General features: G+C 39.6%; 1 protein-coding gene across 1 annotated transcript in view; it reads right to left on the bottom strand.

The window, feature by feature from the left end:
• Positions 1-10413: 10413 nt before the first annotated feature.
• The window catches only part of PRELID3B (PRELI domain containing 3B), a 42664-nt gene continuing 32832 nt past the window's right edge, over positions 10414-20245 (bottom strand). Inside the window, exons 3-6 of the mRNA XM_053705286.1 lie at positions 16055-16144; positions 13867-13937; positions 13538-13640; positions 10414-12121 (exon numbers count right to left, since the gene is read on the bottom strand). Coding sequence (XP_053561261.1) covers positions 12002-12121; positions 13538-13640; positions 13867-13937; positions 16055-16144 — 384 coding nt within the window. The 3' untranslated portion in view covers positions 10414-12001. The remainder of the gene's footprint in view (positions 12122-13537; positions 13641-13866; positions 13938-16054; positions 16145-20245) is intronic.

Raw genomic sequence — 20245 nt, forward strand, 5'->3', positions numbered from 1 at the left:
CTCAATCCAGAATGCCGCTGCAGCCGTGATCGGCGCAATGCATGCAAGGGGTTGCAATATAAAACCTTGTTGAACAAACATTTTCTTAAGGTAACCCTCTAACTTTTTATCCATTGGATCTGAAAAAGCACAGCTATCCACCACCGGGATAGTGGTACGCTTAGCTAAGGTAGAAACTGCTCCCTCCACCTTAGGGACCGTTTGCCATAAGTCCCTTGTGGTGGCGTCTATTGGAAACATTTTTCTAAATATCGGAGGGGGTGAGAACGGCACACCGGGTCTATCCCACTCCTTAGTAACAATTTCAGTAAGTCTCTTAGGTATAGGAAAAACCTCAGTACTCGTCGGTACCGCAAAATATTTATCCAACCTACACATTTTCTCTGGTATTGCAACTGTGTTACAATCATTCAGAGCCGCTAACACCTCCCCTAGTAATACACGGAGGTTTTCCAGTTTAAATTTAAAATTTGAAATATCTGAATCCAGTCTGTTTGGATCAGAACCGTCACCCACAGAATGAAGTTCTCTGTCCTCATGTTCTGCCACCTGTGACGCAGTGTCTGACATGGCCCTAATATTATCAGCGCACTCTGTTCTCACCCCAGAGTGATCACGCTTACCTCTTAGTTCTGGTAATTTAGCCAAAACCTCAGTCATAACAGTAGCCATATCCTGTAATGTGATTTGTAATGGCCGCCCAGATGTACTCGGCGCTACAATATCACGCACCTCCCTCTGAGCGGGAGATGTAGGTACTGACACGTGAGGCGAGTTAGTCGGCATAACTCTCCCCTCGTTGTTTGGTGAAATTTGTTCAATTTGTACAGATTGATTTTTATTTAAAGTAGCATCAATACAGTTAGTACATAAATTTCTATTGGGCTCCACTTTGGCATTGCAACAAATGACACAGGTATCATCCTCTGAATCAGACATGTTTAACACACTAGCAAATAAACTTGCAACTTGGAAATACAATTCAATTAGAATAATATTAAAACGTACTGTGCCTTTAAGAAGCACAGAAGATCTATGACAGTTGAAAATTAATAAATTGAAACAGTTATAGCCTCAATCCTTGTAAACAACACAACTTTAGCAAAGGTTTAATCCCATTAGCAAAGATAACAAATTCTGAAAGCAGGAAACAAATTACAGAATAAACGTTTCTTATCTCAGTCAAACTATAATTCTCACAGCTCTGCTGAGAGAAATTACCTCCCTCAAAATAAGTTTTGAAGACCCCTGAGCTCTGTAGAGATGAACCGGATCATGCAGGGAATACAATGAGTTGCTGACTGAAATATTTGATGCATAGTAAAAGCGCCAAAAAACGGCCCCTCCCCCTCACACACAGCAGTGAGGGAGAACAGAAACTGTCAGAAAACAGATTAAGCAACTGCCAAGTGGAAAAATAGTGCCCAAACATTTATTCACTCAGTACCTCAGCAAATGAAAACGATTTTACATTCCAGCAAAAACGTTAAACATAATCTCTAGTTATTAAACAGCTTTATGTATTTCTTACAGTGTAATTCTAGTGAAGTACCATTCCCCAGAATACTGAAGTGTAAAGTATACATACATGACATTATATCGGTATGGCAGGATTTTCTCATCATTTCCATTGTCAGAAAATAAAAACTGCTACATACCTCTATGCAGATTCATCTGCCCGCTGTCCCCTGATCTGAAGTTTACCTCTCCTCAGATGGCCGAGAAACAGCAATATGATCTTAACTACTCCGGCTAAAATCATAACAAAAACTCTGGTAGATTCTTCTTCAAACTCTGCCAGAGAGATAATAACACACTCCGGTGCTATTTTAAAATAACAAACTTTTGATTGAAGATATAAAACTAAGTATAATCACCATAGTCCTCTCACACATCCTATCTAGTCGTTGGGTGCAAGAGAATGACTGGGAGTGACGTAGAGGGGAGGAGCTATATGCAGCTCTGCTGGGTGAATCCTCTTGCACTTCCTGTTGGGGAGGAGTAATATCCCAGAAGTAATGATGACCCGTGGACTGATCACACTTAACAGAAGAAAAACAGAATTTATGTTTACCTGATAAATTTCTTTCTCCAACGGTGTGTCCGGTCCACGGCGTCATCCTTACTTGTGGGAATATTCTCTTCCCCAACAGGAAATGGCAAAGAGCCCAGCAAAGCTGGTCACATGATCCCTCCTAGGCTCCGCCTACCCCAGTCATTCGACCGACGTTAAGGAGGAATATTTGCATAGGAGAAACCATATGGTACCGTGGTGACTGTAGTTAAAGAAAATAAATTATCAGACCTGATTAAAAAACCAGGGCGGGCCGTGGACCGGACACACCGTTGGAGAAAGAAAATTATCAGGTAAACAAAAATTCTGTTTTCTCCAACATAGGTGTGTCCGGTCCACGGCGTCATCCTTACTTGTGGGAACCAATACCAAAGCTTTAGGACACGGATGAAGGGAGGGAGCAAATCAGGTCACCTAAATGGAAGGCACCACGGCTTGCAAAACCTTTCTCCCAAAAATAGCCTCAGAAGAAGCAAAAGTATCAAACTTGTAAAATTTGGTAAAAGTGTGCAGTGAAGACCAAGTCGCTGCCCTACATATCTGATCAACAGAAGCCTCGTTCTTGAAGGCCCATGTGGAAGCCACAGCCCTAGTGGAATGAGCTGTGATTCGTTCGGGAGGCTGCCGTCCGGCAGTCTCGTAAGCCAATCTGATGATGCTTTTAATCCAAAAAGAGAGAGAGGTAGAAGTTGCTTTTTGACCTCTCCTTTTACCTGAATAAACAACAAACAAGGAAGATGTTTGTCTAAAATCCTTTGTAGCATCTAAATAGAATTTTAGAGCGCGAACAACATCCAAATTGTGCAACAAACGTTCCTTCTTTGAAACTGGTTTCGGACACAGAGAAGGTACGATAATCTCCTGGTTAATGTTTTTGTTAGAAACAACTTTTGGAAGAAAACCAGGTTTAGTACGTAAAACCACCTTATCTGCATGGAACACCAGATAAGGAGGAGAACACTGCAGAGCAGATAATTCTGAGACTCTTCTAGCAGAAGAAATCGCAACTAAAAACAAAACTTTCCAAGATAATAACTTAATATCAACGGAATGTAAGGGTTCAAACGGAACCCCCTGAAGAACTGAAAGAACTAAATTGAGACTCCAAGGAGGAGTCAAAGGTTTGTAAACAGGCTTGATTCTAACCAGAGCCTGAACAAAGGCTTGAACATCTGGCACAGCTGCCAGCTTTTTGTGAAGTAATACCGACAAGGCAGAAATCTGTCCCTTCAGGGAACTTGCAGATAATCCTTTTTCCAATCCTTCTTGAAGGAAGGATAGAATCCTAGGAATCTTAACCTTGTCCCAAGGGAATCCTTTAGATTCACACCAACAGATATATTTTTTCCAAATTTTGTGGTAAATCTTTCTAGTTACAGGCTTTCTGGCCTGAACAAGAGTATCGATAACGGAATCTGAGAATCCTCGCTTCGATAAAATCAAGCGTTCAATCTCCAAGCAGTCAGCTGGAGTGAAACCAGATTCGGATGTTCGAACGGACCCTGAACAAGAAGGTCTCGTCTCAAAGGTAGCTTCCAAGGTGGAGCCGATGACATATTCACCAGATCTGCATACCAAGTCCTGCGTGGCCACGCAGGAGCTATCAAGATCACCGACGCCCTCTCCTGATTGATCCTGGCTACCAGCCTGGGGATGAGAGGAAATGGCGGGAACACATAAGCTAGTTTGAAGGTCCAAGGTGCTACTAGTGCATCCACTAGAGCCGCCTTGGGATCCCTGGATCTGGCCCCGTAGCAAGGAACTTTGAAGTTCTGACGAGAGGCCATCAGATCCATGTCTGGAATGCCCCACAGGTGAGTGACTTGGGCAAAGATTTCCGGATGGAGTTCCCACTCCCCCGGATGCAATGTCTGACGACTCAGAAAATCCGCTTCCCAATTTTCCACTCCTGGGATGTGGATAGCAGACAGGTGGCAGGAGTGAGACTCCGCCCATAGAATGATTTTGGTCACTTCTTCCATCGCTAGGGAACTCCTTGTTCCCCCCTGATGGTTGATGTACGCAACAGTTGTCATGTTGTCTGATTGAAACCGTATGAACTTGGTCCTCGCTAGCCGAGGCCAGGCCTTGAGAGCATTGAATATCGCTCTCAGTTCCAGAATATTTATCGGTAGAAGAGATTCTTCCCGAGACCAAAGACCCTGAGCTTTCAGGGATCCCCAGACCGCGCCCCAGCCCATCAGACTGGCGTCGGTCGTGACAATGACCCACTCTGGTCTGCGGAACGTCATCCCTTGAGACAGATTGTCCAGGGACAGCCACCAACGGAGTGAGTCTCTGGTCCTCTGATTTACTTGTATCTTCGGAGACAAGTCTGTATAGTCCCCATTCCACTGACTGAGCATGCACAGTTGTAATGGTCTTAGATGAATGCGCGCAAAAGGAACTATGTCCATCGCCGCTACCATCAACCCGATCACTTCCATGCACTGAGCTATGGAAGGAAGAGGAACGGAATGAAGTATCCGACAAGAGTCTAGAAGTTTTGTTTTTCTGGCCTCTGTTAGAAAGATCCTCATTTCTAAGGAGTCTATAATTGTTCCCAAGAAGGGAACCCTTGTTGACGGGGATAGAGAACTCTTTTCCACGTTCACTTTCCAGCCGTGAGATCTGAGAAAGGCCAGGACAATGTCCGTGTGAGCCTTTGCTTGAGGAAGGGACGACGCTTGAATCAGAATGTCGTCCAGGTAAGGTACTACTGCAATGCCCCTTGGTCTTAGCACCGCTAGAAGGGACCCTAGTACCTTTGTGAAAATCCTTGGAGCAGTGGCTAATCCGAAAGGAAGCGCCACGAACTGGTAATGTTTGTCCAGGAATGCAAACCTTAGGAACCGATGATGTTCCTTGTGGATAGGAATATGTAGATACGCATCCTTTAAATCCACCGTGGTCATGAATTGACCCTCCTGGATGGAAGGAAGAATAGTTCGAATGGTTTCCATCTTGAAAGATGGAACCTTGAGAAACTTGTTTAAGATCTTGAGATCTAAGATTGGTCTGAACGTTCCCTCTTTTTTGGGAACTATGAACAGATTGGAGTAGAACCCCATCCCTTGTTCTCTTATTGGAACAGGATGAATCACTCCCATTTTTAACAGGTCTTCTACACAATGTAAGAACGCCTGTCTTTTTATGTGGTCTGAAGACAACTGAGACCTGTGGAACCTCCCCCTTGGGGGAAGTCCCTTGAATTCCAGGAGATAACCCTGGGAGACTATTTCTAGCGCCCAAGGATCCAGAACATCTCTTGCCCAAGCCTGAGCGAAGAGAGAGAGTCTGCCCCCCACCAGATCCGGTCCCGGATCGGGGGCTAATATTTCATGCTGTCTTGGTAGCAGTGGCAGGCTTCTTGGCCTGCTTTCCCTTGTTCCAGCCTTGCATTGGTCTCCAAGCTGGCTTGGCTTGAGAAGTATTACCCTCTTGCTTAGAGGACGTAGCACTTTGGGCTGGTCCGTTTTTACGAAAGGGACGAAAATTAGGTCTATTTTTCGCCTTGAAAGGCCGATCCTGAGGAAGGGCGTGGCCCTTACCCCCAGTGATATCCGAGATAATCTCTTTCAAGTCAGGGCCAAACAGCGTTTTCCCCTTGAAAGGAATGTTTAGTAGCTTGTTCTTGGAAGACGCATCAGCCGACCAAGATTTCAACCAAAGCGCTCTGCGCGCCACAATAGCAAACCCAGAATTCTTAGCCGCTAACCTAGCCAATTGCAAAGTGGCGTCTAGGGTGAAAGAATTAGCCAATTTGAGAGCATTGATTCTGTCCATAATCTCCTCATAAGGAGGAGAATCACTATCGAGCGCCTTTATCAGCTCATCAAACCAGAAACATGCGGCTGTAGTGACAGGGACAATGCATGAAATTGGTTGTAGAAGGTAACCCTGCTGAACAAACATCTTTTTAAGCAAACCTTCTAATTTTTTATCCATAGGATCTTTGAAAGCACAACTATCCTCTATGGGTATAGTGGTGCGTTTGTTTAAAGTAGAAACCGCTCCCTCGACCTTGGGGACTGTCTGCCATAAGTCCTTTCTGGGGTCGACCATAGGAAACAATTTTTTAAATATGGGGGGAGGGACGAAAGGAATACCGGGCCTTTCCCACTCTTTATTAACAATGTCCGCCACCCGCTTGGGTATAGGAAAAGCTTCTGGGAGCTCCGGCACCTCTAGGAACTTGTCCATTTTACATAGTTTCTCTGGGATGACCAACTTTTCACAATCATCCAGAGTGGATAATACCTCCTTAAGCAGAATGCAGAGATGTTCCAACTTAAATTTAAATGCAATTACATCAGGTTCAGCCTGTTGAGAAATGTTCCCTGAATCAGTAATTTCTCCCTCAGACAAAACCTCCCTGGCCCCCTCAGATTGGGTTAGGGGCCCTTCAGAGATATTAATATCAGCGTCGTCATGCTCTTCAGTAACTAAAACAGAGCAGCCACGCTTACGCTGACAAGGGTTCATTTTGGCTAAAATGTTTTTGACAGAATTATCCATTACAGCCGTTAATTGTTGCATAGTAAGGAGTATTGGCGCGCTAGATGTACTAGGGGCCTCCTGAGTGGGCAAGACTCGTGTAGACGAAGGAGGGAATGATGCAGTACCATGCTTACTCCCCTCACTTGAGGAATCATCTTGGGCATCATTGTCATTATCACATAAATCACATTTATTTAAATAAACAGGAATTCTGGCTTCCCCACATTCAGAACACAGTCTATCTGGTAGTTCAGACATGTTAAACAGGCATAAACTTGATAATAAAGTACAAAAAACGTTTTAAAATAAAACCGTTACTGTCACTTTAAATTTTAAACTGAACACACTTTATTACTGCAATTGCGAAAAAACATGAAGGAATTGTACAAAATTCACCAAATTTTCACCACAGTGTCTTAAAGCCTTAAAAGTATTGCACACCAAATTTGGAAGCTTTAACCCTTAAAATAACGGAACCGGAGCCGTTTTAACACTTTAACCCCTTTACAGTCCCTGGTATCTGCTTTGCTGAGACCCAACCAAACCCAAAGGGGAATACGATACCAAATGACGCCTTCAGAAAGCCTTTTCTAAGTATCAGAGCTCCTCTCACATGCGACTGCATGCCATGCCTCTCAAAAACAAGTGCGCCACACCGGCGCGAAAATGAGGCTCTGCTTATGCTTTGGGAAAGCCCCAGAGAAATAAGGTGTCTAATACAGTGCCTGCCGATATTATAATATCAATATACCCAGATAAAATGATTCCTCAAGGCTAAATATGTTTTAAAAATGAATCGATTTAGCCCAGAAAAGTCTACATTCTTAATAAGCCCTTATGAAGCCCTTATTTACCATCGTAATAAACATGGCTTACCGGATCCCATAGGGAAAAATGACAGCTTCCAGCATTACATCGTCTTGTTAGAATGTGTCATACCTCAAGCAGCAAGAGACTGCACACTGTTCCCCCAACTGAAGTTAATTGCTCTCAACAGTCCTGTGTGGAACAGCCATGGATTTTAGTTACGGTGCTAAAATCATTTTCCTCATACAAACAGAAATCTTCATCTCTTTTCTGTTTCTGAGTAAATAGTACATACCAGCACTATTTTAAAATAACAAACTCTTGATTGAATAATAAAAACTACAGTTAAACACTAAAAAACTCTAAGCCATCTCCGTGGAGATGTTGCCTGTACAACGGCAAAGAGAATGACTGGGGTAGGCGGAGCCTAGGAGGGATCATGTGACCAGCTTTGCTGGGCTCTTTGCCATTTCCTGTTGGGGAAGAGAATATTCCCACAAGTAAGGATGACGCCGTGGACCGGACACACCTATGTTGGAGAAAAGGAATTAGCTAACTTAAGAGCTTTAATCCTGTCTAAAATATCATCTAACGGGGTCTCCACCTGTAGAGCCTCCTCAAGAGCCTCGAACCAAAAAGCCGCTGCAGCAGTAACTGGGGCAATGCATGCAAGAGGCTGGAGAATAAAACCTTGATGTATAAAAATTTTCTTAAGGAGACCCTCCAATTTTTTATCCACAGAATCTAGGAAAGCACAACTGTCCTCGACGGGGATAGTTATATGCTTAGCTTAGGGACCATCTGCCACGAGTCCCGTATGGCGGCATCTATGGGAAACATCTTTTTAAAAGCAGGAGGGGGAGAGAACGGCACACCTGGTCTATCTTATTCCTTAGTAATAATTTCCAAAAACCTCTTAGGGACTGAAAAAACATCAGTGTAAACAGGCACTGCAAAGTATTTGTCCATCTTACACAATTTCTCTGGAACTACAATGGGTTCACAGTCATCCAGAGTCGCTAAAACGTCCCTAAGCAATAAGCTGAGGTGTTCGAGCTTAAATTTAAACGCTGTCATTTCAGAATCAGACTGAAGCAACGCCTTCCCTGAATCTGAAATGTCACCCACAGATAGAAGCTCTCCTGCCTCAGCTTCTGAGTATTGTGAGGGTATATCGGACAAAGGTATTAAAGTGTCAGAAAGCTCTGTATTAGTTCTAGCCCCAGAGCTGTCTCGCTTTCCTTGTAACCCCGGCAGTTTGGACAATACCTCTGAGAGGGTAGCATTCATAACTGCCGCCATGTCCTGTAAGGTAAAAGAATTAGACGCGGTAGATGTACTTGGCGTCACTTGAGCGGGAGTTATAGGTTCTGACACATGGGGAGAGCTAGATGGCATAATCTCCCTTTTTTCAGTCAGAGAATCCTCTGGAGATAAATCTTTAAGCGCCATAATATGGTCTTTATAGTTAATAGAAATTTCAGTACATTTGGTACACATTCAAAGAGGGGGTTCCACAATGGCTTCCAAACATATTGAACAAGGAGTTTCCTCTATGTCAGACATGTTTAACAGACTAGTAATGAGACAAGCAAGCTTGGAAAACACTTTAATAAAGGTGAAACAGCAATTAAACAAAACGTTAATGTGCCTGTAAGAGAAAAAAAAAGTAGCACTTAAACTGCAAAACAGTGTAAAAATATAGTAAAGTCTTCGAAATTTTTACAGTGTGTGTAAGGGACTAAAGCAACATTGCACCCACTTGCAAATGGATGGTTAACCCCTTAGCCCCCAAACCGGATTGAAAAAACGTCAACCACCGGTAAAAGACAGTTGAGCACCTTGCCACAGCTCTGCTGAGGCTCCAACCTGCCCTCAAATACGATTTAGGGAAGAAATAAACCCTTTATAATGGTCCTCAGATGCCAAAGGACTCATCTAGGGAAGCTGGATGTCTCAGTCTGAAGGAAACTGCGCATATAGAGCGCGAAAATAGGCCCCTACCACCATGTACTGGATGTCAGAGAGGCCTTAAGAAAATACTCCTAGGAGTATATGACTAGCCATGTGGAAAACTAGGCCCCAAATAAAGACTTATCTCCCTCAGAGAAAAAAACGTCCTATTAATGAAAACATGTAAACGTTTTGTCACTAAGAAATATGAGTATTAACATGAGTATTACCCTGTTTTGTAAGCATGATCCCAGTCGTTGTTAAATCACTGCATCTAGCTTACCTCAAATAAACAAGGCTCTGTCAGCATTTTCTAGAACTTATTCATCTCTCTAGAAATAAAAATACTGAACATACCTCAAAGCAGGTAATCTGCAGACCGTTCCCCCAACTGAAGTTTTCCCATACTCTTCAGTTATGTGTGAGAACAGCAATGGACCTTAGTTACAAACCGCTAAGATCATCAACCTCCAGGCAGAATTCTTCTTCTAACTTCTGCCTGAGAGTAAAACAGTACAACGTTGGTACCGTTTAAAAATAACAAACTCTTGATTGAAGGTAACACTACACTAAGTCACCACATATCTCTTGATACTTCCTATCTTGTCGAGAGTTGCAAGAGAATGACTGGGGGTGGGGGTTAGGGGAGGAGCTATATAGACAGCTCTGCTGTGGGTGTCCTCTTGCAACTTCCTGTTGGGAAGGAGAATATCCCACAAGTAATGGATGAACCCGTGGACTGGATACACCTTACAAGAGAAATAAAACTCTTGATTGAAGAATCTAAACTAACACCTCACTCCTATCACTAACAAAGGCAAAGAGAATGACTGGAGGGGGGGGGGGAGGAGTTATTTATGCAGCTCTGCTGTGGAGCTCTTTGCCTCCTCCTGCTGACCAGGAGGCGATATCCCATAAGGATGAAATCCGAGGACACGTCATATCTTGTAAAAGAAACAAGGCTCTTACCTGGTGACTATTAGTTAGATAAAGTAAGGTATATACTTTCAAACACTCGTTAGTCGACATCAAACATTTGCAATTATTAATAAGTAGCAATGGAATAAGGACAAACAAAGTTTAGTTTGTATCAATATTTACTAGAATTTGTTTTGATGAAATGATATCCTTTAGCAGTACGAACAATGTAAATATAAAAAAATAAACTCTGGAGTGATAAGTTTACAAAAAAGGTCGCAAGTCCATCGTTTTCTAACCATACAAGAAAAGCAAAAGGGAATTTCCCATGGCAATACATATGCGCACAAATCCTAACTAAAACCTTTCCTTCTCTAAAATACTAAATTTACTTAAGGAAATGATTGCAGGTGTTAGACTGGATTAAGTGTCATTTCTCAGTCGATGTAGATATAAAAAGGTACATTTGACAAAGTAACATTTTAAGGCTAAGAAATATTAGAACAGTAGTCAAATAACTGCCTTTTAACATTCAAAACATAAAACAGTACATTTTAAAAGGTGAATAATTAAAAGGAAAATATGTCCATAATAAGATATGGAGAATTCACCCTATACCACACTTGTATAACAATGCAATTTTATTTCACGTTCTTTCCTCTTTTCTTGTTAAGTCTGTGTTTATACAAAATCTGCAAATTAACGTAACAAGCGACTCTTTCATGTTTATAACTTATATAAATACATACTTTAAAATGTACACCCAGTGCTTTCATAAGAATAACCTTTTGTTTTTTTAAACATATACTTCTTCAGTACAATACAAAATTTTACTTATGCTAAGAAACAAAATTCCATCGTATTGTGAGGAGATAGTGCTTCCCAATTAAGCTTTAAGCTTAAATCTTAAAGATAATTTTCAATATGTTAATACACTGCTAAAAGTGGTTATATTGCAATATGTTGCAAATGTAAATATATTTTTATGGGCTAGCCAATTATATTGAAGTTAACATTTCACAATGAATGAGAACCATACAAAAAAGCAATTTTATATGACTGCACAATACATTTAATGTATGCACAGTGGTTTGTGCCACATGAAAATTTGGTAAACAAAAAGCCAATTTTAACCAGCTTAATACTGCACAAAACTAGAGATAATTGCACTTACAACAGCAAAGTCCAATAATGATGGATTATCTGGTAGCAGAAAGGTTAAATGAATGGTAGCAATTCCTTCTCAAGAGTCTCCTTAGTTTGAGAGATACTTGATACAGTGGTCTGTAGTAATGCAAACATATTCCTTAAACTACATTTGAAATTCCAAATCTCCTTTCTCGCTGCCAAAAGGAAAAACCAGACCACCATATTGGTACGTAGCTGTCTGAATGGACTGTTGGTCCCATATTTGTAATAGGGTTAGCCGTCTAGCAATTAATCCTTCCACTCAAGCACTAAGGTACTGCAAGGAATTTTTTTTATTTGTCATTCTGAGGTCCAAGAAGTGACCAAGCTAGAGAACAAGTGGCCACCTGTGTCTATCCAGTCCCATATTACAAAGGGGCCATTTGGTCCTCCTGCGATATTTGTTCCCATGAAGCTGCAGCTTCTACCCAAGCTCCAATTTGAAAACCTACTTAAAATAGATAAATTCTTAAATAAGAATAAATATAGAATATTGCGTGGAGAGAAGCTGCAGCTCAATCGTATACCTAGGGAATATTATTTGTAATGTCTCTCAGGGTATCATTTCTCTACAAAGGCTGCAGCTGCAATGGATGTCCTAAGGCTTCCTCTAGTTGTAGCTTTCAGATCCTCAAGTTCTGTATTTAATTTTCCAATTACCCATTCCAAGGCGTCCCGACCCTACAACAGAAAGATGCAGCTGTAAATGTGGAGTTTTTGGTGTCAAAGCAAGAAAAGAAAAGTCCCTGCTGCATTTATTTTAAAGTCACAGCGATACTTGCAGTAGTTTAATAAATCTTGACTATCTTTATTTGAACTAAAGCTATTTCACAAACCAGTTATAGTCACTGAAGTTATCAGACAGCTTGTTGGCCATAGGATTAACAATTTCATAAAGGGGAAATTTGTTCATTTTGTATATACAGAACCATAAAAATCTTTACACCAGAGTTTTATTTCATGTTATGAATCCCACAACCACCCACCAGTAGTTTTCTTGGGGGACAATGACAACTAATGACACAATTAGAAAAGGTGTTTTCTGATCATTTGCAAAATTAAATAAAAAGAGAGGAGCCAAATACATATACACCAGACATTTAAAAATCTAGACTTGCGATTTAACTTAAAAAGGGATACTAAACCCATTTTTTTCCTCACGATGGAGCATGCAATTTTAAGCAACTTTCTAATTTACTCTTATTAATTTTTCTTCATTTTCTTGTTATCTTTATTTAAAAAGCAGGAATGTATAGTTTAATAGCCAGCCCATTTTCGGTTCAGCACCCGGGATAGCGCTTGCTTATAGGTGGCTACATTTAGCCACCAATAAGCAAGCATAACCCACTTTCTGAACCAAAAATGGGCCAGCTCCTAAGCTCCTAAATTTTAGTTTAGTATCCCTTTAAACGTTTCCGATTCAGAAAGAGCATGCATTCTGCTGCCCTTACACTCCTGTTTTGGGTTAATGTAGAAAACTGGTACTCTGGGGCCTTGTATATAAAAAAAAAACAAAAAAAAAAAAAACACGTTATTAAAGAGATGGTCTACACAAATAGTTTTTGTTTAAAAAGATGGATAATGCCTTTACTACCCATTCCCCAGCTTTGCACAACCAATATTCATATATTAATATACTTTATAACATTTAGACCTCTAAATTTCTGCCTGTTTCAAAGGCTCTATAGACGGTCTCTTAATCGCATGCTTTTTTATTTGCTTTTCACAACAGATGACTGCAAGTTCATGTGGGCCATTTAAATGACAATGTGTACGCCGGAAGACAAAGATTTAGCACAACACAGTACTAAATGCAAGTCAATAGAAAATAAAGTAATGTGATCAGGGGGCTGTCAGAAGATTAGATACATGGTAATCATAGAGGTAAAACGTAGATTAATATAACCGTTGGTTATGCAAAACTGGGGAAGGGCTAATAAAAGGAATTATATATAAGAATAAAAATTATATTGTAGACTGTCCCTTTAATATGATTACATTTATTCTTTCCATTAAAAAGGAGTAGCAACAAAATAGATTCTTCCCATAACCCTTTATATCCAATTATCTGCAATTTTCTACATCCAATGTACTTACCTTGTTGGCATTTGTAGAAATGGTGTTTGCCATCATTCCCTCTAAATAGCTGCTCAGACTGACACCTTTTACTGAAATGATTGCCTCTTGCGTAAGAATGGTTCTAAAACAAATTTAAATAAGACTGTTATTTCCACTACCTATTTCCTACCCATAATCCAAACTGTTGCTTATAAATGCTCTCCAGACCCTCACACTGGTTGACACATTCCTTGGAAACTTACAAGCCAGATGTACATATAAGAATAAAAAAAAGAAGTTTTTAAAGCAAAGACAAAGTCCTGATTATAGAGTTTAACAGAGTTTTACATAGTGATGTGTATACTAACTTTTGAGGGTCCTGGGGATGTGGTTTGTAAACAAGTCTTTCATCCACAGAAACCAGATTTGTGAATGTGATCTACAAAAAAAAAATATAAAAATAAAATAATTGTTTTCATGACTATGAAAATATTTTGCAAGTAATAATTTTAGCATGCTCACAGCAATCCTACACTAAAACTTTAAAGGGATACTGAACCCAATTTTTTTTTCTTTCATGACTCTGATAGAGCATGCAAATTTAAGCAACTTTCTCATTTACTCCTATTATCTATTTTCCTTTGTACTCGTTATCTTTATATGAAAAAGTAGGAATGCAAGCATAGGATCCAGCTAATTTTTGGTTCAGCAATAGTACCGAGACAGGCAGAAGTACCGAGGCAGAGAGGGCCTCCCTGCATTGGGCAGCGGTGGTGCCGATCGTTGAGGTCGTTGGAGGGTAAGGTGGGAGACGGATGGCTGGCCCATTGCTGGATTGGGGCGGTACCGTTTTATTTAAAAAAAAGTTGGCAACTTTTAGAAAACTGGGTTCTGGCACACAGTTGCCAGTACCTAAGATGGTAGTAATTAGAGGGGGGAGGGTTAAAGAGCTTTTTGTGAGGGATCAGGGAGGTGGGAAGGTAAGGGGGTAATCCTCCTGCAATTAGCAGCCCTCTAATTACCAAAAATGGCAATGGCAAAGCCATATACATCTGCTATTTCTGAACAAAGGGGAACCCAGAGAAGCTTTAAAAACCATTTGTGCCATGATTGCACAAGCTGTTTGTAAATAATTTCAGTGAAAAACGTAAAGTTTGTGAAAAAGGTAACGATTTTTTTTATTTGATCGCATTTGGCGGTGAAATGGTGGCATGAAATATATCAACATGATCCTAGATCAATACTTTGGGTTGTCTACTAAAAAACAAAACAGTTTTGATAGGTAAATATAAAAAAAGGCTCTATTTAGCCTGATGAAACAGTGCTGTGACACTGAGAAACGCATTGCTCTTGGTTTTAATAAATTATTTTTACTCTCACTTTGCTGCTGCACCATCAATTGGTAACACCCTTATTTGGAGGTTACCATTTTGCTCCCTTTAGCTGCTGTCTCCCTGCTTGAGCTGATCTGAGGCTCTCTCCTGAGCTGCCCATCGTGGGCCCTGCACTCACGGTTACGGTTCATAGGATCTCTGGACTCCCCCTGGTGGGACGAGGATACCGTCTGTTCCTGTATCACCACTGGGTCTACCGGATGACCGTTTGGTTCCGGACTGCCTTTACTGTACACTAGTGCTTCTCACCACGTGAGTAGGATTTTTATTGCCCACCTTTATCCTCTGTGTTACAGTCTAATTTGCACTATGTGGCGCCCTCTACTTTTTCCATTTTGGCTCTATTTCTGTTTAAATGTAGTAATGACAAAAATGCTCTGGTCTTTTGGGGAGGTTTTAATCTGAAATGCCCGGTCCTTAAGGGGTTAAAGTGTTATTGTAGCCGATGAGATTGTGAAACACTTTTTTGGAGTCGCGTAAGTTTTGTATATGAGAATAATATGTAGAATAAGACATTTTTTAATAATCTATATAGATATACATAGAATAAAACTTTTGGAGAGAGTGATATAATTCTAGAAGCCATGCTGCTTTGCTGATCCCTGATATTTGTCAAGCTCCGTTATATTCTGCATACAAAACCTCCTTTTATTCCAAGAAAATTGTTTGTGACAAGAGGTCACAATTTAGGGTTGGAGGAAAGGAGATTTAATCTCCTGCAACGGAAATGTTTTTTTCACTGTAAGAGCATTAAAATTGTGGAACTCATTACCAAAGGAGGTAGTGAATGCCAACACCCTAGATACATTTAAAAATGGTTTGGATATATTTCTTGCTAGAAACAGAATTCATGGATATTGCTTGTATTAATCCCACCTTTTAGTGGGATTAATTTAAGATCAACTGGAGCTTTTTTGTAAGTATATTTGATTTGTATAGGTTGAACTCGATGGACTTCAGTCTTTCAACCTCCTCTACTCTGTTTCTATGTTTGTGACATTTTTTTACACCAATAATACCTCTCTCTCTAAATAGTTTGGTATGGAATTTTGCAGCACTACACAAATTAAACCAAATTATTAAATATAGTATCAGACATTTTGAAAATTTTCTTATAAACACTTAAAACTTTAACTATTAGAAATGCTATGCACAGACTTACATTGGTGGATGTTAGCTCCATTGTTTTGGCAACAGGGTCTACCACAGAATGTTCTTGAATGTAAGTATTTGTCCTACATGTCCCAATAATCTAGTACGGAGAAAGCAAAAAAAAAATTTTTTTTTTAAAAATTACCACCGTTTTTAAAAAAAAAAAAAACACTACCAAAAAAAACAGAATTTATACTTACTGATAAAATGCATTTCCTTCAGGCTGATGAAAGACGATAGCTTCATAACATGTGGGATATATTCCAGCCTATTAGGGAGAGGTCAAGAGCCCTCACCTCAGAGCTTTAGCCCCTCCCACCTCCTCTCCAGTTTACGTATAGCCAAGCAGACAGGAAGAAAAAAAAAAAGGTAGCAAAGACAGAAAGCAGGGTTACAAGGTGCAAATGAGAGCCGTCACCCATATACAAAAATAGGGTGAGGGCTATGGACTCTCATTAGTCCAAAGGAAATAAATTTATTGTCAAGTATAAATTCTGTTTTCCTTCTTAGCTGATGAGAGTCCATAGCTTCATAACATGTGGGATACTATACCCAAGCTGAGATGCCATGTTAAGAACTGGTGGGACAAAAAGTTGGCAGATCTTATTTGCCAGACACTGCAGTCTGAAGGACTTTACTGCCAAAAGCTGCATCAGAAGCACCAGAAATGTCAAAATGATAACATTTGTTAAGTGTAACGGGAAGTCCAAGTTGTTGCCTTGCAAATCTGTTCCAAGGAGGCATCATCCTTGAAAGCCCAGGAAGTAGAAACTTACCTTGTAGAGCGAGCAGTTACTCTTTTCGGTGGGGGATTTACCACAGCCAAGTATGTGCAAAAAAATGTGTTACTCTATCACCAAATTAATGCACAAAAAAAAAAAAAAAAAAAAAAAACTAAATATAGTGAAATATTATAACACTGTGTACTAAAAATAAGAAAGGATATAGTCCTAATTATTTTCCACTTTGAAACATAGTATCCACAAAATATGACCTCAGGAAGAGAACATAGCGTGATTCTGTTGATAAGTATCAGAAAAAATATAGTAATGACCTTACTTACATCTTACACAGTTATAACTGAGCTCTAAGGGTATAAGCAAACTACTTGTAGCTCTCCTTTCCAAAGAGGTAACCAGGCAAGGAACGGATCAACCTCAGGAGAGAATAAATCTCTAGTGTAAGTACTGTTTACACTCAGCAACCAAACAAATTTAAAACCTTACTCATGTTTTATAGAGCTATTACTGAGCGCTCATGGTGTAAGTGATTTATTAATTACTCACTCCCAGGTAAACTTCTAAGGAATGGATGGATTTTAAAATAAATATATTAAAATAGTAATAGCACAACATGATTGAAACACAAGGGTAACACTGGACCAGTTCACTATAAAGCCTGGTCTACGGCTTGAGAAAACGCTTAGTCTCACCCAGCGTTTGTCCAGCCGATAATGGAACCAGCGAGTATGTTTAACGGCACGTCCAACCTCTCAAAGTAAATCTCTGAAGTATGTTTCACTGATCATTCAGCTTTTTCAAGGAGTGTACTTTAGTCCACCCTCTTCCTATATTTATAGGTCTTTCCACATCCTTATTGGTGGAATTGTTTCACTCAATCTTCCATTGGTTTAAACGATCTTATCCACAGGTAAGGATTGAACAAACAATACAAATCGTTCATTTTGTTATAAACATAAAGACAATAAATAATTAAACCACATAAAAATATACACAGACCAATTGATAAAAAACATAAAGACAATAAATAATTAAACCACATAAAAATATACACAGACCAATTGATAAAAAAAAAAAAAAATTGAAGATAATTATTGGGAATTCTGTGTGGGATTCAAACCTGGAACCTCCGATTCTTAAGCAATAAACAGAACCACCAGACTATCTAGGGCCTCTTCCTAGAGTTCATTAAAAAGAAAACATTCTGTCTCTATCCATTTAATACATTTTCATCTAACAAATAGATCTCCTATTAGTCTATTCTAAAAAAGATCTGATTTTTGTTTTTCAATTGTAGTTCATTGATATAAATTTACTTATATGATTCAATAATGTATGATTATAAATGTGTACCGCACGAGAATAAAAACTCAAGGGAATTGGTTGGAAGGCTAAGCAAACAAAAAACAGAATTTATGTTTACCTGATAAATTACTTTCTCCAACGGTGTGTCCGGTCCACGGCGTCATCCTTACTTGTGGGATATTCTCTTCCCCAACAGGAAATGGCAAAGAGCCCAGCAAAGCTGGTCACATGATCCCTCCTAGGCTCCGCCTTCCCCAGTCATTCGACCGACGTAAAGGAGGAATATTTGCATAGGAGAAATCATATGATACCGTGGTGACTGTAGTTAAAGGAATAAATTATCAGACCTGATTAAAAAACCAGGGCGGGCCGTGGACCGGACACACCGTTGGAGAAAGTAATTTATCAGGTAAACATAAATTCTGTTTTCTCCAACATAGGTGTGTCCGGTCCACGGCGTCATCCTTACTTGTGGGAACCAATACCAAAGCTTTAGGACACGGATGAAGGGAGGGAGCAAATCAGGTCACCTAAATGGAAGGCACCACGGCTTGCAAAACCTTTCTCCCAAAAATAGCCTCAGAAGAAGCAAAAGTATCAAACTTGTAAAATTTGGTAAAAGTGTGCAGTGAAGACCAAGTCGCTGCCTTACATATCTGATCAACAGAAGCCTCGTTCTTGAAGGCCCATGTGGAAGCCACAGCCCTAGTGGAATGAGCTGTGATTCTTTCAGGAGGCTGCCGTCCGGCAGTCTCATAAGCCAATCTGATGATGCTTTTAATCCAAAAAGAGAGAGAGGTAGAAGTTGCTTTTTGACCTCTCCTTTTACCAGAATAAACAACAAACAAGGAAGATGTTTGTCTAAAATCCTTTGTAGCATCTAAATAGAATTTTAGAGCGCGAACAACATCCAAATTGTGCAACAAACGTTCCTTCTTTGAAACTGGATTCGGACACAAAGAAGGCACGACTATCTCCTGGTTAATGTTTTTGTTAGAAACAACTTTCGGAAGAAAACCAGGTTTAGTACGTAAAACCACCTTATCTGCATGGAACACCAGATAAGGAGGAGAACACTGCAGAGCAGATAATTCTGAAACTCTTCTAGCAGAAGAAATTGCAACCAAAAACAAAACTTTCCAAGATAATAACTTAATATCAACGGAATGTAAGGGTTCAAACGGAACCCCCTGAAGAACTGAAAGAACTAAATTGAGACTCCAAGGAGGAGTCAAAGGTTTGTTAAACACTAAAAAACTCTAAGCCATCTCCGTGGAGATGTTGCCTGTACAACGGCAAAGAGAATGACTGGGGAAGGCGGAGCCTAGGAGGGATCATGTGACCAGCTTTGCTGGGCTCTTTGCCATTTCCTGTTGGGGAAGAGAATATCCCACAAGTAAGGATGACGCCGTGGACCGGACACACCTATGTTGGAGAAATAAATGGTTATCCTATATGGTTAACACATACTAGTTCACATATTTTTAGTTCAAAGCAACATCATTCATAAAAAGTGGTGCAGTTTGAAGTCTAACACCTTTGAAATAAGGGTGTTTAAAGAATATATCCATTTAATTTCAATTTGACCTAATTTACTATTCATATTCCCTACTCTCCAACCGGTTTTCATTTTTGTATGTATGTATGTGTATATGTATGTATGTGTATATATATATATATATATACATATATATATATATATATATATATATATATACATATATATATATATACATATATATATATATATATATATATACACATATATATATATATATATATATATATATATATATATATACATATATATATATATATATATATATATATATATATATATATACACATACATACATACATACATACATACATACATACATATACACACATACATACACACACACACACATACACAAGTGAAAACAGCGCTTAAAAAAAATCTATTCTAAGCTTAAAAAAAAATCTATTCTAAGCCAAATGACACATATAAATTGTAAATAAAAAGTCTCTCTCAGCAGTAATGAACAGGAGAGCCAGCACATTATTATTGTTCATCAGTTTTTTTGAGGTAGATTCTGGTAAGGGGATATACATCTTCAGAAAGTCATAAGTGGACTTTTTATTTACAATTTAAATGTCTGTTATTCTCATATGTT

The sequence above is a fragment of the Bombina bombina genome, chromosome 1 (assembly GCF_027579735.1).
Source record: "Bombina bombina isolate aBomBom1 chromosome 1, aBomBom1.pri, whole genome shotgun sequence".
NCBI classification, from domain to species: domain Eukaryota; kingdom Metazoa; phylum Chordata; class Amphibia; order Anura; family Bombinatoridae; genus Bombina; species Bombina bombina.